Here is a 22,242-nt window from a genome sequence, read left to right on the forward strand (position 1 = left end):
ACGGCACAATGTACGTATATGTACTTAACACATTGTTAATCGAATCATGAGAACGTGCATATATACTCGTGTGTGCACGTGCATGCAAGTTATGTAATTATTAAAGTACATAGTGGGAAAGAAAAAAAATATTCCTAGGTCATTTTCAAATTCGATTACCTTTTTTCCAGACATTTTTATTTTAGATCAATTATTTTAATAAAAATTTTCATTTATAATTATATCATATATAATCTGTGCGAAACGTACAAACTTTTACAAAGAATAGCTGGTCAACAACGTGATAATAGTGATGACTTATTTTACGAAAAAGAAAAAGAAGATCAAGTTGATAGAACGGAAACGTTGATGTTTCTTAGAACAAGAAAAAAAAATTCAAAAAATCGCTTCTCGAGATCGAATTTACGATCGGAAGATGACGACGATAAAAGGTTTCGCGTGTCGATACCTTCTTTTCCTTCTTTCATCTTTATCGATGACGTCGGCCCCAAATGCTCGGTATAGAAAAGTTTTCTTCAAGGAATCGGTTAGCTACACGTTCCTACGTTGACAGAAGTAACGTTTCTATTAAACGAAAAGAAATAACAGACTTCTCCTTCCCTACTGAATTACAGAAGTCTTCATATCCTGTTTTATATCAAATCGACTTTAACAAGAAATCTAAAGATCTATAACTTTTCGTTTATAAACAGAAAAATAGCCCAAAAATGTCATAAAAATGAAATGATATTTGTTTTAAGTCTCTACGACTTTTAGTTCTTGAGATATTTCCATGTAAATAAAATATTATAAAAAATAATTGTTCTTTCGAAAAAAAATAATTTGTTTATAACAAATTAACAATCTACTAATTTACTTAATTTTACAAATCTGCCACAATATTAATTGTTCTTGTTGACAAAATAAGATGAATTGAGTCGATAATAATCTTTTTATTAAAATTGTTTATAACAAATTGTTAATTAATTATTAACAATCGTTTGAACAAATAGAGAAAAATCTGTTCTTTAAAACGGTATTTATCTCAATCCTCTACGACTTTTGGTTCCGGAGATATTCCCATGTAAATGAAATAATATAAAAAATAATTGTTCCTTCGGTAAAAAAATAATTTGTTTATAACAAATTAACAATCTACTGGTTTACATAATTTTACAAATCTGTCACAATATTAATTGTTTTTGTTGACAAAATAAGATGAATTGAGTCGGTAATAATTTTTTTATAAAAATTGTTTATAACAAATTGTTAATTAATTATTAGCAATAAGTTGAAAAAATAGAGAAAAATTTGCCCTTTAAAATGGTATTTGTTTCAAATCTCTACGATTTTTAATTACGGAGATATTCCCATTTAAGTGGAAAACGTTTACGTTGTCCCACTGACCTACATAATTTCATTCATGTGGCCCAGTGACACACTGACCTACATAAATTCCGAGAATTTACGCATCCCAGCTGACCGAATTACTACTACTATACTATTACTACGAACAGCTGTAGTATAAGAATTATGAATGAAAATCTTTAAAAGGCGATATCTTCGGAACGAAAAGTCGTAGAGACTTGATTCAAAGACCATTTTAAAGCGTAATTTATTCTTTATTTATTTAAATATTGCAATAATATTGTTATAATAAAATTGATTTTGTTAATAATTTTTTAAATTGAATTTTTTTTTCTTTTCTTTATGAGGACATAATTATGATGGAAGCATTTTGATTTTTATTAGAATTATGTAAATTTTATTTTGTTTATTTAAAATAAGGGATTAATAGTTGGCATTGACTTGCAACTTCGTCTTACTTGTAGACTCGTTCATTGACTAATCACACCGTAGATTTATTTTCATTATACGTATCGCTTTAAATGATAATAATCATATATATTAAATAAAAATACGTAAAATAAGTCTACAAAACACAATATTAATAGAACGAAAAAAATAAATAAAGAAAGATATGAGTCTATGAGATGACTAGATATCCCAATAGAAGTTAAGAAACGTGAGGTATATCGAAGTCACGTATCATTCTTTTCTCGTTTTCATTTATTTCATACTCGAGCAATATCCGGATCGACACTTTGGACTTCGTGCAAAAAAGAAAAAGAAAGAAGTCCAACCGAGGAAAACATTGCATGAAAAGAAAAAAAGAAAGAAAAAGTAAAAAGATAGGGGAAGTATCGATAAGGAATTCGTATTAGGATTGAAAAACGATAAGATCGTAAAATGCGATATGAAACGTGACAAGATATTTTTATTCCTTTTTTTCTTTTCTCTTGATATTTTCGCAAAATATCTTGACGAATCAGTCGAATAAGAAGAGAAAAAAATTTCGAATACAAAAAATTTCGAGAACAGAATTGCGGAGAAACAAAGAACGTGGGAGAGATATATTATTACATATTCTCTCTCTCTCGCTTCCTCTCTCATTCTCTTTCCCAGTTATTTTATTCTTTTTCTTTCTTTTTTTTTTACAAAATGAAACGTATGGAAGCTTCGATCGTTTAAATGTAACGATGAAAAACATGAAAATATGTAAAGAGAATCTATTGCAAGGTATAGTAATCTTGTAGAAGATAGTATAGCTCGTAAAAATTGACGAGACTAGCTATTCTCTCCTTCAGCTAACTTCTCGTCATTCTCGAGATACGATCTACGAAGAACAATACCTCGGTCAGTTTCCGGCAGGTTGCCAGAGAAATTTCGCGGTTCTCCCACGCGTTTGATTCAATACCTACACGAGAAAGAGAAAGAGAGAGAGATCCCGAATCATTGCATAATCGAAATTCACGAGCGTACACAAAACAGCCAACCACGAAATAGCATCGCTTAAAATGCTCGAGAATGAGCTATCTAACAATACTACTTGTACGGGGAAAGTAAAATTTAATGTGAGAGAGAAAGAGAGAGATAAAAAAAAGAGAGAGGAGTTACGCGCGTTTACGACATGCTTCTTTGCTTTCATCCTACGTTCAATTGCTAGTTATTTAACCGTTAAAAAAAAGTATCATCAAAAATAATCACTATAGAATGAAATAAATTCCATGGAGGTTTCATCATATTGATGATCTTCATTCTATATTTTCTTATTTCTATTTATTTTATTTTATTTTCAATATGTGAAAACTTTTGTTATTAACAAAAAATAATAGAACAAATTTCACTTGTAAAAAATTGATCGAAGTTTTGAAGCTTTTTCATATATACATTAAAAAAAAAAAAAAATAAAGAAAAAAAGAAGAAAAATACCAAGCGAGTTCACCTAGTAACGAATTTTTCAAATAAACTATACATATTCTCGATCGCAAACGATTTGTTTTTGTCCTCCACCTTCCTTCCTCCTCTTTTCTCCTCCTTTCTCCTCCACCGTACTATCTACTATCTTCTATCTCCAAAATTCCGTAGTCTCGATTTATTCGAGCATTCGCATCGCGAGATCCCCAGGATTTCCTCGGAAAATAACTAAAATCAGTTATTTCCGTGCGGTAAGTCCGGCCGAGCGTAAAACTGCCAGACCGTTAATCGATTGATGGAACCGTTAACTGTAACGATGGCTCTGTTAAATAGTTGATCTCTACACAAACATTCTCTTATAAATACATATATTCTACATATATATATATATATATATATATTGGAAGCTGGCAATTTTTATTCGTCCTTTTTTTCAATTCGCCAAAAGTCAATCGCTGTATTGAAGAGCGAAAGAATAACAAAAAAATAAAAATAAAAAAAATTAAATAAATCAAAAGAAAAAAGTAAATAAATAATGAGAAATGAAATGAAAACAAATTTTCACAATAAAAAATAGAATACCACGAACGATCCTACTTTAAAAAATTACATGTACCAATTTTTTAAATGAGACTATAAAAATATGATCATAATATATATTTATGTTATATTAATTTATTTTATAATATAAATTTTTGTAAAACATTTTCTTTATATTCACTATATATCTATTTATGTTCACTATATATTTCTGTATATTCATTATGTATACTATACATATATATAGTGGAGGGGGGAGGGAGATGAAGTATAAAATGTGACAACCAAGGCTAAAATTTCGGTCGTTATCGGTTTTTTCCGACTATCTTGGCAGCCCTTCTGACATGGTCCACCCTTTGTAGTCCGAACGGAGAGCATCCGACGATAAATGTCGCGACACCTGTCACATCTAACAAAGAGAACTATATCCCTCTCACACAAAGATATATATAATATGTATATGTATACATATATATACCATAAACACATACCTTTCTGTAAAGCTTACCCTACACGTATCTCTTTGTAAAGCTTTTGACACAGTGTTTATATAAAAGGAAAATATGTATATGTATAAAGTTGCACCACAGATCTGCCTATACAGTATCAATGAACAATCTATCTCGATGCTATGCAATTCTCGTCAACGCTGCAAATCAATATTCGTTATTGGTAGAAAGAGAAGAGAAAGAGAGAGAGAGAGAAAGAGAGAAAGAGAGAGAGAGGAGATAGAGAAAAGTTAAATTATAAAGCGTGTAACGTTCACTCGATATTCCTGAACGAATCAACTTTTTATTATTCTTCTCGTTACGTAAATTCTTCTCATAGTAGATTTGACGATCAAAAATAAAAATAAAAAATATATAATAACAAAAAGAGAAAAAAGGGAAAGGGAAAGAAAGAATTGATGGGATCAAAAGTTTCATTAATGTTGAAGTAGCTGCTAACATTTTTTAAACGAGAGAGAAAGAGAGGGAGAGAGAAAGAAAGAGAAAAGAGATACACTTGGAAAGTAAAACTCTTTCAACTTATGTCGATCATTCCCAAGTGTCTTTAAATTAAAGAAGCAAGAATTACCGAGCGAGCTATTTTTAATCGCGTTATTCATAAATTGCTCTTTCATTAAAGAGCAGTCGTCGAACCAAGAAAAATCCGATTTGTATAATGGACTAGGCATATACATACATATATATATAAATCTCCCCCCCCTCTCTCTCTTTGGCCTCTCTATCACAGAGAACCACTAACTTTTATCGTAATAACATCGAAACGAGTGAGAGGAACACGAGAGGTAATGTATTCAAATCTTGTTAAAAGTATTAAAGCTTCAAGAGTAGTCTCTCTCTCTCTCTCCCTCTCTCTTTTTCTCTCTCTCTCTGCTTCATCTCATAGATAAATGGATACACACATGCATACACACACACTTCTAACTCGTCAGTCTAAACCTTCCCCCTTTCCCTATCGCCATCTTTCAGCGGAATCCCGAAGGAGCCGACACACGTCCTTTAGCTCAGTGAACTTAACTCTTCTCTTCGTATTCCTACGTACTCGATCTTCTATCTTCTTCTCTTGAACGCATATAAGCCTTCGTTGGTAAGTAGAGACTATGTTTGGACAGGCAACGGGTACACTGTGATCGCGTACGCAAAGTTACGCGGCTTGGAAGGTAAACGTGTGTCTTCGTGCTATGAATACATGTGTGTCTCTATACTATGAATGTACGTATATGTGTGTGTATAAGAGAAAGATAGACAGGTAGAGATAGAGATCGAAATAGAGAGAGAGAGAGACAGAGAGATAGAGATCGAAATAGAGAGAGAGAGACAGAGAGATAGAGATCGAAATAGAGAGAGAGAGAAAGAGAGAGAGAGAGAAAGAGAGAGAGAAGGAAGTAAATAGACGAAGAGAGTTTGGATGCATCCACACGCATGTTTGTATTATCAACTTTGCAAGTGAATACGTTTCTCTTCCTTTCTTGATAGACTGAGAGAGACAGAAAGAGATTCTCTCCCCCCGCCCTCTCACCTTATCTCAACACTTTGATAGGCATCTATAGATCAAACTTAACTCATATTACTATTACTATCTCACTCCTGTACGCGCGACTTCGACCGACATACAACAGAAGGTGTAAAGATGGCATGCAACGTTAAACCGTTAGGTTCGTTTACTACTTTCGCACTTACACATTGAAACATTCTCTATGTCTTACACGTTCCTTCTTTAACTCTTCTAAATGAAAAAAAAGAAAAAACAAAATTATATTTATCTTATCGTTGACGTAATTATAATAATATAATCATGTTTAATGTTATCATTCACATTATTAAAATATAACAAAGTTATGTTAAGGTTATTATAAACATAATTGTATGTTAATGTAATATATGTTATCATATTAACGTATATATTAAAATATTAAAAATTTGTTATCATGAATAAAATTGCACATATCTACTATTATTATTATTATCATTATTATTGTGGAAAAAAAATAATTATAATTATTGTTACTCTTAAAGAATTAAATTTATGATAGAAAAAATTTTAAATGAAGTACCAATTTCCTTTTTTTCCTACGTCGTTAAAAACACAAGTAATTTCACTCTACCATTTAAAAAGACAAAAATAGAGAATACGTGTGAACAAATTAAACGAAACCATGTATGTCCTGTTATATCACGTATTTCATGCATTTAATCAACGACACATAATGAACGCGTCGCGTGTAATATGTTGCAATTATCACAACTGTCTCGAAATCAAAAGCTCACGGACAGTTTCATTGTAATAAACGTAAAATTGAAAAATATGTGAGACTATACGAATTAGAAAGACATATTTTCGAAAAATTATTTCCTATGATGAATATGACCTAAAAAATAAGAATAAACGTTAGAATTGTTTCATAATATTTCTTGCATATTTTAAACGATGAAATATTACTAACTTATTATTAAATAAATACAATGTGAACTAAATAAAAAATAATTAAATAAAAAGAAGGGATTTACTAAAATTCCATAGAACTAACAAAAGTTTCTGTTAGTTTAAGAATCAAATTACTCTTTTTTGAAACTTTTTAAACTAATTTTTTTTCTCTTCCAAATTATAGAACTATAAAATCAACTTTGCAAGCATTCAAGCCTACATTCATAGTAATTAAATCGTCTAAAAAAGTCTCGAAAAAAAAAAATTGACAATTTAAAACCACCTAAGAAGTTTTGGTACCATTCTGTCTACTTCCTAGCATTCTATGAACTATCTTAGAGAAGAGATATGCGAGGAATGATAAGATCGGAAGATATTCGAGATCGAGGGTCATATTTTCTTGCTATTTGTCATGCTAGAATTTTAATGAAAAATTGTTTAGAAAGGTAGACGTAGATAGATAGATAGATAAATAGACAGATACAGAGAGAGAGAGAGAGAGAGAAAGAGAGAGAGAGAGAGAGAGAGAGAGAGAGAGAGAGAGAGAGAGAGAGACTGAGGAAGATGCTGATAAAAGGTGCATTAAAAAATGATCTAAAGAAGCTTGAAGAATTCATATGCGTATATATGAAATACACATAAAACACGTATATTACTACGTATGAATACTATATAAAACGTATAAGTATATATGAAACCATACATAATATATACATATAGGTAGTACATATATTTGTCCGTTGGGAAATTCAAGCCACCAAAGATTTTTTCAGTTAGTATGGCCAGAAAAGGAGGATGAAAAAGAGACATCGTCTCGTTGGCTCGCATAGAAATCGTGTGGTTTCAAGACCGACGACCGTATTGGCATTGCCTCGTCGAAAGCTTCTCCTCTCTCTCTCTCTCTCTCTCTCTCTTCAACAGACGAGTAATTAATTAACCGGTCGAACGAAGCTACCTATAGCGATAAATTAATAGCCTGGACATATGCATGTATATGTGGGTGTGCGTATGTATATATACATATAGATAGATATATACCTAGATACGAATATACATGACAGGATTCTTGTGGTCTACAATTTCGGTCCAGATTATGAATTCTGTCAGAGAGAGAACGAGACAGAGAGATATGTTGATTTTTATTAATGATAAATATTCTCGATAACAATCATGATTCAAAATTTCGACATCATTTCTATTATTCCTATCTTATAGATATTCTGTTATATATTTTATATATGTAATTTGAAATTTTTAAGACAACATACAAAAAATAAGAGATTAAAAAGATATATATATATATATATATATATATATATATATATATTGATCTTTATAAATGATCAATATTCCTAATAGGAATAATTCGAAATTCTAGGACATCTTAAATGAGAAATAATAAAAATGAAAGAGATAGCAATAGTCAAAGCATTCTTAAAGTCTATACAGGCAACATAACAAAAGATGAATACATAGAATTTTTCCTATGACGACAAGAAAAAAAGAAGAAAAGAGATAGAGACATTCTTATGGACTGGAAGGAAAGACTATGACGACGGGAAGCAGTAGAGTATATATGGTCGATGACCCGTATGGAGGATGTGCTAACGGATCGTCCATGTTCGAACGAATCGAGAACCTCAACGATACGAAGAAGGAGTAGAAAGAAGGAGGAAAGTCGACTGACGATAACGTTGAAATCATCAAATATTTCTATCTCTTTCTGTCTCTCTCTCTCTCTCTCTCTCTCTCTCTCTCTCTCTCTCTCTCACTCTCTCTCTCTCTATGTATCTATCTATCTGTCTATCTATGCATCTATCTTTGTCTCTCCCTCTTTCCTGCTTAGATACTGTATTTGTAAAAAGATACATCTGGTAGATCTAATTTTGTTAGACAGAAAAATAAACGACCCGATAATGATCATGATATATAGGGTGAACTATTTTGTTTTAGATCGATAAATCTTGAGTATTAAAAATAATCTAATTGTAAGAGGTCATTATTAATATAATAAAATAAAAATAATAAAGTACATAAATAAAAAAAAAGGATAAGAAAAGGTAAGATTTATCTGCAATCACTTCGATCTTTTTGTGATGGCTCAATCACATGTTTAGTCTAATAAAATCCTCCCTAAGACCTTTCTAATACGTATCTACAAGGAACTTTACACACATCGTCTGTTCGGAGGTCCCAACACGTTAATGCCGACAATCACGAACCTATTTGGAACGGTATAGCAAGACAACACTTTGGTTGATTGAGCTAACAAAGGAATGAGGACGAGTGAAGTCGTAATGAATCGTGTCTGGAGTCAGACGATGTAACAACGATCGTTATTTCTGTTCTTATTCGTCTGATGCACACGATTAAAATGTAAATACTAGAGGAAGGACAAGTTCCTCCATATTTCTCCCTCTCTTTTTCCTTATAATATGTGTGTGTGTGTGTGTATCTTCTGAGAGAAAGGAATGCAAAAAGATTGCAATATTGGACGAAAGAAAACTTGACCTTTAACATTGCTTCTTATTATTCAGTCGACTTATCTATTTTTTTGAACATACTTTTTCTATGATAAAATGAAAATTATATTTGAATGTATATATAAACGTCACATCAAGGAATCTAATCACGTACGAATTAAAAAGAAAAGTGCATTCGATCGATTTAATTTCCTATCTAGTCCCTAACGCATATACATACATACATACGTATATACATAACGTAGATCCAAAGACTTTCGTTCTAAGAATGGCAACTTCGTGGGCTTGGTAAACGTGCATTCTCGTTCCATGGGACATATATAGGGTGAGAATCAATAATTACGTCAATTAACTACAATAGATATTGTTGCTAAACTATATAAAGTTATTATAAATAACAATATATAAAAGATACGATACATATATGTATATGTACCAGGTAATAATAGATCGTTATTCCTGAATAACCTAATTCTATAAACTATAAATAATTGTTACGAATAAAATAGTTCATATATATATAATCCATATATATCAATGAACCAAAATTTCTAGATTTTTTTTTCAAGTTACTATAATTATAATTTTACAATCTTAAAAAAAAACAAACAAATTAGCTTAAGAAATCTCAAGAAAAACAATTGATTTTTAAAATTATCCAAGGTAATTTTGGCTGCTACCTCTCCTTCCTTCCAAGCTACCTTGTACAAAATGATATGTTTAAATCTGATAATAGCTATTAGTTTTTTTATTTTATCATAATATTAATAAACCTTTAGACATTTTCCTGTTGTAATATCCTAATAGTTTATTGACTCACCCTATATATCACGTTCATGCAAGAGAAGGAACTTTCACCGCAGCTTGCCGGAGGCTCGATGACGTTGACGATTGGCCGACCTTGCGTTCCAAGTACTGCTAGCTATTCAGATTACGCGGAATGCTCGCTCTTGTCTGCTTCTCTTCTCTGGTAAAGAGTTTTGAACATTTTCGAGGCTCAAGTTCGAGTCTCCTCTCGAGTAGGAAAAATGAGAGATGGATAGATAAATAGGTAGATAGATAGACAGATATTAGAGAGAGAGACAGAGAGAGGGAAAGGGAGAAGGAAAGAGAGAGAGAGAGAGAGAAAGAGAGAGAGAGAGAGAGAGAGAGAGAGAGAGAGATGAAGAGAGAAGTGTAGGAGTATCCCAGTCGAGAGTATTCCACAGAAAAAAAAAAAGAAGTCTAAAGAGGAACACATATATACATCAGAGTCGCATAACGAGCTACGCAGACGACAATTTTTTTACATTGCTAGATCTAACGAGTACGTACTTGAATTCTTGAATTTTTACAGCTTAGATACTTCAAATAACGATGAAAAAGAACAAAAAAAGAAAAGACCGTGTGAACAAAATAAAAGTAGTATAGATAAAAAGAAATATAAAAAAAAATATTGTATAATAATTATAACTACAATTATTATTTATATAGAAAAATTCTTACAATTATAACTCTAACTCTCTATTAACTATTGAGATGAATTAGTAACAACAATTATATTCAAACTTTCACAAAAAGAAAAAGAAGAAAAAAAAGAAAAAAAAATAAAGTAAAAATTTCATACAACTATATAAACATGATCCATTCAAAGAAATAAATTACTAACAGAAGTAAATATTAGCGAGAACGACGAAAAGTGAACAAGTTTTGAACTGATTGCAATATGGAACAAGTAGACAGAAAATAAAACAATTAAAAAAATAGATAAAGAGAGAGAAAAAATTTTCAAAACGGATTTACTCTGCAGTGATCAAAAAATTGGGCTCCATTCGTCGATATGAATTCACATGAAAATGTGTATGTATATATGTATGTATGTATGTACGTATGTACATATGTGCCTATATTTCTACGTATATAATTTAACATGGGTTTATGTACAATGGTCTATAGGGAAAAATTTCCTCCAACTACAATTATTCGAACCATTCAGCAAACAAACGATGTATGTATGGTTCGCATGTAAGTTTTAATATTTAGTTGTTTACATTGCGGTATATAGTCTAGTTTGAAGAGAAAATTCACAAGAGACGAAAAGAATGTTTTCAAATAAACGTACAAGTAGATTATAATGTACTCATTTTTCTTTATATATAAAAAAAAATTGTTTTAAAATCTTAACAATTCTTTTCGTTTCAATTATAATTAATCTAGACCTAATAATATATTAAAAATAATTTCATTCTAATCCTGTGAAAATAAGAGTATCGATATAAGTTTTAACCTAACTTCGCAGTCCGCATATACTCTCATTATCCGGTATATAGGTTCGTCGGACTACGAAGCAACTAGTGTGTAGTTATATGTATACCGTTAATTCGAGAAAATGGATGACGTAACTCCATCTACAAAGCTAAAGATACAAAAAAAAAGGAGAGAAAAAAAGAAATAACAACATAAGGGGACACGAAGATCGAAAAAAATTCTTTTGTTAGCATTAATCCGGATCGCCAGCAGGGTGTAGTAAACAATAGCGCAATATTTGTTTGTGTTGAAATAAAGGACGATTGGTGTGTCCGCCATGACACTTACCTAACTTGAAACCTATTACGCATTCGATATATATATATATATATATATATATTTACGCACCACACGCACATATATATATAATATAAATATATATATATGCTATATAAATACATACAATAATGCTAATTAAGGTTATTAATACGTTAATGTGAATAACTACGATAGAGGTTTTTATGTATTCTAAAAATGTAATTAAACATTTCGATGTAATAAGTTTTCATGTGGAATAAAATTGCGCGGTAAACTCAAACAATCAAATTTCGACTCACCGCTGACTAACGTCGAATATTTCCGATTGTCCTCTCGTCATCCTCGAAAAATCTCCAGCAAGGATCATCAATGAATCTGACAGGAACTACACGAATGATATCATGTCGCAGTAGTTTGGCGTGAAAGAAGACTTAAAATAGAAGAAAGTCCAGCGATGGTAGTTGTCCTTGAGGTAGAAAATAGAGAGAAAAGAGTTCCGGTATAAAAAAAAACAAAGCGTTGGATGAACCCTCGTGCGTGCGTACGTTGTTCCTCCTCCTCCTCTTCTTTCTTCTATCTCTTTTTCTCTTCCACTTGCTGGTTATAGCACACGCGCAGAAAAAGAAAGGATCATGCTCGCAAAAGGTGAAAACCGGCAAAGGCGAAAGTCTCACAAAAGTATAATACTCGTTCGAACGCGAATACACTCGCGAATATTATGAATGCCGATAATTATTATGAAGTGACGACTAAATCACGATGAAAACACGATGATTACCGAAGAAGGCAAACTCGTTGAGAGACGTACAGCTCGCGTTGTATGTATATAGTAACTATTCACGCGATCGTTTACAGCCGGCATTCGAGTAACGTGTTACAGCGCGTTTCTTCTTTCGCGTATTTATTCGAAATATTTCTTTGATTTGATCGAATCAAGGAAAATGATTGTTATGTTGTCGAATGAATTCTATGAATTCGTGAATGTTATTTCGTACGACCGGTGCACCAGGGTCACAACTTTTACTACTCGCAAGGCACACACGGCCCGTACGATCAGCCAACCAACCGTACTCGTGAAAGGCGTCCGCGGTTCTGATCGCCCTTAGCTACTGGGAGAGCGCGCCTACCGCTACGAGCCACACGATTGGTCCAATTACTTGGCGGGGAGGAAGCACCGGATTGGTCGTTCGACCGCTCCCTATCTACCGGCACCAGTGGCAGCACTTGACGTCTTTAGCCTTCAGTGGTTCTCTTTTCAATTTTTTTAATCTTCGCAGCAGTGGTTCTTCTTCCGAATTTTTTTAAATCTTCACAGCAGCGGTTCTTCTTGCAAATTTTTTTAAATCTTTGCAGCAATAATTCTTAAATCTATTAAATAATATTAATACAAATGTGCTAAGAGATAATATAAACTAGATTAAAATTACTAAATATGAAATAAATAATACTTTTTTACTACTTAGATTTGAAAATTGAAATTCCGAACTTGAAAGAGATGAATTATTCAACTTTTCTCTATGAACAAAAAGTAGTCATTATGAATATATTTATAATATGTACGAAGAGCTTGAAATTATATAATTATTAAATGGACTACTAAACTTTAACACACGAGTTATTCTAAAACTTCTTATCCATTATAGAAAGTTGTTTGTATCAAACTTTGATAGTAGATATATTTTGTAACTTAATCTTCAATCTTACTCTACGATACTAAAATCTTCTTCTGCAATATCTGAAAATGTATAAAATATACAATTAATAGTAAAATTCATCTTTATTATGATTAATGAAGATTTACATGGCTGCTTCTTTTTCAACGTACGTCGTAGGTACTGTAGATATAGAGATTACACTAAATCATACACAATTATATTTTTGTTTGCAGAATAATAATAATGATGATGATAATAATAATAATAATATAATATAATAATAATAATAATAATAATAATAATAATAATAATAATAATAATAATAATAATACGAATAATGTTAAACACAAAATCAAACGATTATTTTCTCTCTTCTCATATTGATTTCATCCTAGTATCGGGACGTAATTGAAATGAAAAGGAAATATTTAATTATATAATCTTTGATACAAATTTTCACCCATACATTTTTTGAGAATTTACTGGAACTGAAATAATATCTATTCACAATGAGATCAATTTTTAATTTCCGATCTTAAAATATTTTATATTATATATTATTACCACGTGTATTAATAAATAATATAATATATTCTTAGGTTTCTTATATTTCTATCGCTTAATAGATTGAAACATATCAATTAGAAACGTTTTAGAATTATTATCCAAAAGATTTGAAACCAATTTCTTTCAGATCGGAATCATTAAAACGATCACATAGTGCAATTAACACAAAATAGACTCTTTGAAATACAAATAGTTTAGAAAAATTAAAATTTTGTTTCGATCGTCTATGTCTAACTATAATAATCCTCTCTTTCTTAATGACAATTGTTATATATATCTTCTGTAATCTCTCATTAATTACTATAGTACCTATAAAGACTTAGATGTATGCAAGATTTATCATTACACAATATGCGACTTCGGTGAAATCTTATCGAGATTGGAAATGACTATTATTCAGACAATTTCGACACATACACATTATCGAAAATGAATGATTGCCAAACGACGCAGAAATCTTCGTCGATTATATAAAAAAGAAAAGAAAGAAAATGAAAAGGAAGAATAAAGTTTAACAAAACCGCGGATTTAGTTAAGGGTGGCCGAAATACAAAATTAGATTATAATAACATAATTATGTATGTAAAAGAAATGTGTGTGTGAACAATAAAGCGTTTTTAACCTTTCATTTAAAATATACATTATCGGCGAAGCAACAAACGCTATCATTTCGAGCGAGCGATGCTATAACACATTGCTCTTCGATTAATCGCCACGTTATACGCACACTAGGAATTTTCATCTCCAACAAAATCATCTCCTATTCCCTCCCAATCGTCAAATTACGCTTTTAACGTTTGTCTTCCCTTTATCTCTTCATTATCTATATTAAATTATATCAATATTTGTTTCATTTATATTTATATATAAATATATATATGTATACATATATATATATGTAGCCATATACATATATATCATTACTCCAGTCTCTCCATTTAGTTTAATAACGTAGGTACACTTTGTCAACAATCACTGCCACTTTACATCTGTTTTGTCTACTTATCTCTCAAATAGTTCTTCAATCGTCACTAAATTATGCTGGCTTTTGAGAACCTTTCTTGCCGATCAGTGATTTATGGATATGTGGAATAACACCTACAACAAAAAACAATGAGAATCAATGACCTTATAATAAAGTACATACTCCACATAGAAATATAATAACGTACCTCCTCCTGCAATAGTAGCCTTAATGAGACTGTCTAATTCTTCGTCACCTCGGATAGCAAGTTGTAAATGTCTTGGAGTTATACGTTTAACTTTCAAATCTTTAGATGCATTTCCTGCCAATTCTAAGACCTATCAACAAAGAGGAAAATAATTATGAAATATTGAAGTAAAATAACTTATACAACACAATAATTATACACTGAATTTCAAAATCGAGCGTTTCTATATTGTTTATAAAAATAAATATCAATAAACTCTTTTCTAAATAATGGCGGGAAAAGTCTGCCATGATACCCCACGTGAGCCATTAGCGTCACTTGCGGCCACTTTTCTAACTACGATCACACGTTGTCCGCGTCATCCTACGATATATATATATAAATATATGTATTTATATATATATATATACACTCTTATAAACGTTCCATACGCGCGCGCACAGGACACACACAGAGACACGCAAAACACATACCAAAAGCTCTGACCCTCGCCTTCTCAACATGATATCTCTCCTCTCTTTTGCACCAGTCTAACTCACCTCGGCTGTCAGATATTCTAAGATAGCTGCGCTGTATACTGCAGCCGTTGCACCAACTCGACCATGACTGGTAGTCCTATTTTTCAAATGTCGATGTATTCTACCTACAGGAAACTGAAATCAAAATAAACGGATCAGATAATAATGATAGTAATAATAGTTCTCATTCCTACTAATATATTTATACAATATATAATGCATCCTTCCTCCTTTCCTCCTCCCTCCCTCTCTTTCTCTCTCTTTCTAACCAAAGAAAATTATCAGTGATAAAGAGAAAAAAGAATGATAAAAAGAAAGAATGCATAATCGTATTCTCCGATGACAAAAGAGAGAAATATTTTTAGGATGGTATATATATATATAGACATATAGACATATATACACACCACATATATCGTAAGCTATTGTCCGTCCAAATAACATCGACCTTTCTGACACAACGCGTCAGCAGCTTTTCGTCATTGTTAGAAAAGAAGGAATCAAATGGTACAATGAAGAGCAAACTAGCCCGATCGTTTAATACCAAAGACTAAAGTAAATTTTGAAACATTTATGTCGATTTGGCACGCAGTAACTTAGTGCGTCTTTTTTGTCCTGTATACATGGCGACGATTCTGATATATATACATATAAGAGAATACATTTAAGAATATTTTTTGTAAATACGGAAATATTACAACGAAAATATGGGAGAACGAGCAAAAGAGAGTCATCACGATGTATATTTTCTCTCTTTCCCTCACTCTCTCACTCCTACATTTCATCTTTCTCGTCGACCAGGGTCCATACACCACACACTACACACACAGACAGTCACAAACGGGACGAATATCGAGCGGCACGCGATAGAGATTCGGCTTTCCCGAAGGTTTCCCAGCTTTTCTGGCAGATTCGTTTCATCATTCGATGAAACATTGTTAATACGCCCTACATTCTCTTCCCCTTTTAACGTGTTATACACATCGATTATACTCGATAAACGATCAACAACTTTATCCCTCTGCCGTCTCTGTGAACTCTTTCAACGTTTTATTTCCTACAAGTATTCACGCACGCACACACAAACACGTACTTTGGAGTATACATTACGTATACTTTCCATATATACGTCCCCACTTACACACACACGTATGCCTTCGCATTTATACAGAATAAATAACGAACTTAAGCAGCTTATCCCCGTCGTCGCAGTACACATATACACACGCACGCACATACACATTAGTGTCCATCTTTTTTGGTTAACCTCTAAAAACTAAAGAATGAAAAAATAAATCTATTATAACATAACTTCGCGTAATACACATCTCGTTTCAATTAATAAATATTTCTTTCTATTGATATTTTCTCTCCCTTTTCTCCCCCTTCTTCCCTTTCTCTCTTTTACTCTCTTTATTTTTTTTTTGTCATACCTCATAAAATTCTTCTCTTACGAATCACATGACGGTCGTATATATATGTGTGTATAACCAAAAGTCAAAACACGAAGAAGTACGAAGAAGAAACGATTGAACGTCAATGATGCATTTTTGTTCGATCCTTTAGATATAATTTTGCGAGAATATATAATTCTCTTTGATAGAAATAGAGATGAAAAGAGTGTATATTCTCTCTTGAAGATATTTATACTATGATAGACGTTAGTCGTTGAACACTTCGAAATACTGTCGTCTCCGTCGTCGGTCGTTTCGAAAGGGCATAAAATATTCAAAGAGATGGACGATTTGAATTGAAAGGCCCGGCGATCAACAGGGGGTGATGGGGGAAAGATCAAAAGGGGGATGGAGGGGGTTGATTGTAGTGTAAACGGTCCCATCCGACGACTTGTTTGAAATGACCAAGCTAGTACAACTTTTGTTGAGAGAATTCAATTTGAGAAATGAAATATTTCTTAATCCATCTAATGATTACATTTACTGTCGAACTAATACAATAAATGATGTAGAATTGAAGAAATAGTTAAACGTTAAAAGTGCAACTTCTTAAATATAAGAAAACAGATCCCTTTGTCGGTAGTGACAAAAGAGGATTCGTTTTTCTTCGCGCCAACTACGACCGTTTAACATGTAAAGACCGTTGAATTTAACAGTTGAAAAAACGTAGAAAAATAGCATATTAATTCGGACGTTGGTTTAATAACGTATAGAAAAAAGTATGTTTTCGTTAAGTTGTAGACTAGTTGGATAATGAACTCACCTGCAAGCCGGCCCTCGCCGAACGAGAGACCGCCTTAGCCTTCGCTTTGCCAGAGTCCTTGCCCGCCTTTCCACCAGCCTGTTCACAGATGAAAATCACGATTAATTTGAGCGATAGAAGAACGAAACCTCGTCAGTAAACGGTCGAGAATCCGTCGAACATGAGGAGATGTATATCGATTGTGGATGGCTGAAGGAACCGGTAAAAACTCGCGGATTACTCACCATTATGCTAGGAGAGCCTTTGCGGTTCGCTACACGACAGACTTGCGGGGAGCACAGACGACGCCGTCTAAGCACGATCCCGCCAAATACGCTTGGCGCTGCTGCCGCGTCCCGCGGTCTACTCACGTGACCATTTACGACCAATCACAATGCTATAACGACGCAACCGTGGCGACCCTTAGTGTCTTAATGTCGTACTATCATAAGAGTTAGAGGATCACGTTAACTAAAGCGAATACTATGACGCGTTTCGATGCTTCTCCTCGAATGCGAACTATGCGTTTCACATGATTCCCTTCTTTCATTTACTTTTAGAAACTCAGACGAGCCAACGGATCGCTTTTTATTTATCTCAAAGCTTCGAGAACTTTCCAATATCTATTCTTTTTCCTTTTCTTTCTCTTTTTCTCTTTTTCTCTTTCTCTCTCTCTCCCTCTCTCTCCTCTCTCTCTCTCTCTCTCCTCTCTCTCTCTCTCTCTCTCATTCTCACTCTCTCTCTCTCTCTCTTTCTCTTTCTGTCTCTTGTTTCGTGTATCTTGTTTCTTTTTCTTCTTTTATTTTTCTTTCTTTTTTCTCTTTTTTATGGCGAATGGGACGCAACTGGTGGTCCTCGCATTTTTTATACTTTCTTTACATTTTTTTATAACAAATGATGAAATTTATATTATTCATAACTGACCTGAATAATTTTAACTAATAAGTTATGCATTTACAATATTAAATATTATGTAAACTTTAATATATTTTTTTATATGATATGATAAAAGAAGATTAAACTAAAATCTCTATATTGAAAATTCTTTCTCTTGCAAAATATATAATGAAAATATCTTTAGAAAACATTTTTTTAGTCGAATAAAAAAACAATGATAAAGATACATATATAATAAAAACGATAGACGATAAAGATACATTATAATAAAAATGTCATTAGAATCTTTATTGACAAGTAAAAAGGCAGTAGCACAAAATATTTCGGATACATTTATATATATTAAGGTAATCTCTAAAAAATAGAATATTATCAGGATTAAATAACAAGAAGGAAATCAAAAGAAATGATGCCACATAATATGTCGCGGTAGGTTCAAATACAAATAAAATTAATTCTAAAGCGATCCGTGGCGCTGTATTAGAGAAGACGTTTCGAATTCGAAGGACCGACGTGTTTTGTATCGCCAATTACATACTTTCATATGCACATATATATATATAAACTTCATTCATCAAATGAACACGAATTTTGATATGAAATAAAAATTAAAAAATTATGAATAAAATACCGTTCACATTCGATGGAAGAATACAAAATTATATAAAATAAACAGACGATTGGTGTAGAATTTCGTTGAAAATATTATAACGATCAGAATTATCAATTTGTTAAGCTCGATAGGAAATCCATTGGCCGCTGCGAGCTTCGATCAATAAAATAACAACGAAGGATTAAACGAGACTCTTCAAAATTGCAAGTAGTATGAGGAGCATTACACGATGGGTCACGATATCGATGAGTCTGTTATATGGGACATGCGCGTTGTCGAATACGCAAAGCCTTGCTTCTAAAATTTCCCGCCATTTTCCTTCCCTTTCAGCCTACTCATCCTGCGTTACACACTACTACTAATTGCTACATAGCAATACAAAGGTCTTTTCTCGTTCATTTATCGTTGGCCCTGTCGTTCGATCCGTCTAGCAAATACATCCGCCATTATTTGTTATATATATATATATATATATATATATATATATATATATATCGTCAAAATTATTTATTGTAGATTGCTGCTGGCTTCGGCTAGCTCGTCACACTTTTCATCGATGTCATCCTACAATTAACAAATTCATTACGATTAATAATAAATTATTTAAATTATTATTCACACACACACACACACACACACATTGTATATAGATATATACGTAAATATTAAAAATAATTATGAAACATTTCCTTGTTACTCTTCTTTTAATTTTTTTTTATCTCGTATTTTTGTATTGAATAGAAATGATACAAGAAATTTTCCTATTTCCTTTACAAAATCTCTCACAGGAGTTTGTTCAAAATTAAAAATACCGAAATGGATTTTATCTTGTAGTAACTTCCAATTAATTAATTTATTACTTGAATTTATCATGTGAAATGAGAAATCGATGTATATGTAAAACATTGTCATTGTATATATAATAAAATGAATTCGTATATAAAATTTTCTAATTCATTTAGTACTTTGATCCTTTTATCACCTACCTCATCCAATTGCAAACATTTGCCCCACTCAACCAAAGTGATGAGGTGATCATTATCGGCATCGCAGGAATCGAAGAAAGGTGCTATGCAATGTTCCAAGGCCATCAAGGGTGCCTTTATAGGGAAAAGTTCGTGCCTGGAAACTGTTCTATCATGTGGATGACCATCGAGGTCACACCACTTCCAAATGGCTGCATTCGTCCAGCGCAGTGTCATGTTCGTTTCAGCTTCACGTTGCATTTTCAAGTAGTGCGATGGTAGCTCTTGACGATCGGCTAAGTCACGCATTATGTTGAACAACCAGTCGCGCATACGCCTTGGGAAATCTGCCATGTCTTCTTCCTTGCACATCTGAGAAGCAACGAGAAATGCATGTAAGTAAGAGAAGATCGATACACTAAGTATGCCATTCACGAGCAAGGAGACTCGCAATAAGAGATTGGAATTTATTTTGAATTATATATATCTAAAATCGATTTTATGATTGGGCAGGATCATTCGTTTTATATCTTGAATTAATAAATCTAAAATATACGAAGTTACAATTAATAATACTATAAGTAATAATTTAAAAATCCTTGTAATTGTAGATATAAAACTAATAATTAATTTAAGAATTTAATTATATCAAAAATTAATTGGCAATATATATAATACAGAATTTTGTTCACACTCACTGGCATTTGTTTGCATTCGCCATAGTATTCAATATGAACATGTTTATAGTCAGGTCCTCTGCACCTGGTATCACCAGTATCACAGAAACAACGTGCTTGATAGACCTCACAATCGCTGCCAAAAGTTTCATTGTAATTTGTGCAGACCTTACGACGTGGATCGACTTCCTGATCGCAAACTTCGACGCAAACGCATTCGGCAATACCATCTTCAGTTGACTAGAGATTATTAAAAAGTATTAGATATCTGTTCCAAGTCGTCATGTTCGAGATCGTATATCTTGATTGCTGAGTAACTATGATTTTAAAACTGACCTTACAAATGCGTCCAGCACCACAATGTTTATTCATACAAGGATCTACTTCGATCAAACGTTGTTTCTTCGATGCAAGTTCGTTTCCAACATTTTCGAAAGTAACTTCAGCATCTCTGTTCTCATCTTCCGCTATCTCATCAGCTTCTAACATGTTCATTACCTCATCTTGAAGAGATGGCTCAGTCGTTGTCGTCGTTCGATGTTTTCTTCGATGCTGGATATCATTGATCGAAATAATCATATTTATTATATATTTAAATGTTAGGTACATATATATTTATAAAAAAAAAAGAAAATATTCTCCGAATTTAAAAATTTGTTCGATATTCAATGATCGAAATGATTGGAAAAAAGAATCTAATTTACGAATATTTGAAAGATATTTTCTAATTAAATTGAAATATATTCTAATAATATTGAAATATAGGTCGATCTAACGTTTACCAACCTGTCGTGCAGACACGTCTGTTACAAGAGCCACTAAAAGCAGCCCGAGGAAGAGCAGCTGCAGCCTCGTCGTCCGCATTGCGATCCCTGCGACAAACGATCGATCGATAAGTGCGTACTTAAGTAAGTGAATACATGTACAAGTCTTATTATTAAATAGCGCATATACGTTTAGTACATTGGAATTAATTAAATATATTGAGTCTTATTAATGAATGATTCAAACGTCATCTTAATATTACTGTTAATTACGAGATCCATTTAAAAAGTTCGCGTCTTTTTTATTTCTTTCATTTTAATGTATGTTATATTTTAAAAGTAAATCAATTGTAAATAACATAAAAATGTATTTATATATATACACACGCATATATACATTTTGTTTAATTATAATTAAAATTTTCAAAATGACACAATTTGTATAAGTATCCAGAAAAATTGTTTAAATTTTTGAATTTACCG

The 22,242-nt window shown here is 32.2% G+C and overlaps 3 protein-coding genes across 6 annotated transcripts in view; all 3 read right to left on the reverse strand.

Moving 5' to 3' along the window:
* The window catches only part of LOC127070813 (cadherin-87A), a 122,075-nt gene extending 108,713 nt beyond the window's left edge, over window positions 1-13,362 (reverse strand). Inside the window, exon 1 of the mRNA XM_051009263.1 lies at window positions 12,035-13,362. Coding sequence (XP_050865220.1) covers window positions 12,035-12,102 — 68 coding nt within the window. The 5' untranslated portion in view covers window positions 12,103-13,362. The remainder of the gene's footprint in view (window positions 1-12,034) is intronic.
* A 131-nt stretch (window positions 13,363-13,493) lies between these two features.
* On the reverse strand, window positions 13,494-18,233 carry LOC127070819 (histone H2A.V). 3 transcript variants are annotated; one of them, XM_051009300.1, is made up of 5 exons: window positions 18,089-18,233; window positions 17,865-17,942; window positions 15,669-15,782; window positions 15,130-15,259; window positions 13,494-15,055 (listed from the first exon to the last, which is right to left on the reverse strand). In XM_051009300.1, exons 1-5 carry the CDS (start codon window positions 18,089-18,091, stop codon window positions 14,994-14,996), a joined length of 387 nt encoding a protein of 128 aa, XP_050865257.1. In that variant the 5' UTR covers window positions 18,092-18,233; the 3' UTR covers window positions 13,494-14,993. The 3 variants fall into 3 exon arrangements, with proteins under 3 accessions (XP_050865257.1, XP_050865256.1, XP_050865255.1); XM_051009299.1 differs by lacking the exons at window positions 17,865-17,942; window positions 18,089-18,233 and adding an exon at window positions 16,346-16,396; XM_051009298.1 differs by lacking the exons at window positions 17,865-17,942; window positions 18,089-18,233 and adding an exon at window positions 15,856-15,991.
* A 764-nt stretch (window positions 18,234-18,997) lies between these two features.
* LOC127070594 (SPARC) overlaps window positions 18,998-22,242 on the reverse strand; it is a 5,947-nt gene continuing 2,702 nt past the window's right edge. For both annotated transcript variants that reach the window (XM_051008740.1, XM_051008741.1), the window contains exons 2-6: window positions 21,782-21,867; window positions 21,332-21,547; window positions 21,017-21,235; window positions 20,340-20,690; window positions 18,998-19,917 (exon numbers count right to left, since the gene is read on the reverse strand). In XM_051008740.1, coding sequence (XP_050864697.1) covers window positions 19,861-19,917; window positions 20,340-20,690; window positions 21,017-21,235; window positions 21,332-21,547; window positions 21,782-21,859 — 921 coding nt within the window. In that variant the 5' untranslated portion in view covers window positions 21,860-21,867 and the 3' untranslated portion in view covers window positions 18,998-19,860. The remainder of the gene's footprint in view (window positions 19,918-20,339; window positions 20,691-21,016; window positions 21,236-21,331; window positions 21,548-21,781; window positions 21,868-22,242) is intronic.

This window comes from Vespula vulgaris, chromosome 19 (genome assembly GCF_905475345.1).
Source record: "Vespula vulgaris chromosome 19, iyVesVulg1.1, whole genome shotgun sequence".
Lineage (NCBI taxonomy): Eukaryota > Metazoa > Arthropoda > Insecta > Hymenoptera > Vespidae > Vespula > Vespula vulgaris.

Coding starts and splice junctions, on each gene's coding strand:
- LOC127070819 (XM_051009298.1), bottom strand. CDS start 15,972: ATGCATTCTTTCTTTTTATCATTCTTTTTTCTCTTTATCACTGATAAT. Junction 15,260..15,668: donor TAGAATATCTGACAGCCGAG/GTGAGTTAGACT, acceptor CTTTGTTGATAG/GTCTTAGAATTGGCAGGAAA. Junction 15,056..15,129: donor GGCTACTATTGCAGGAGGAG/GTACGTTATTAT, acceptor TTTTTGTTGTAG/GTGTTATTCCACATATCCAT.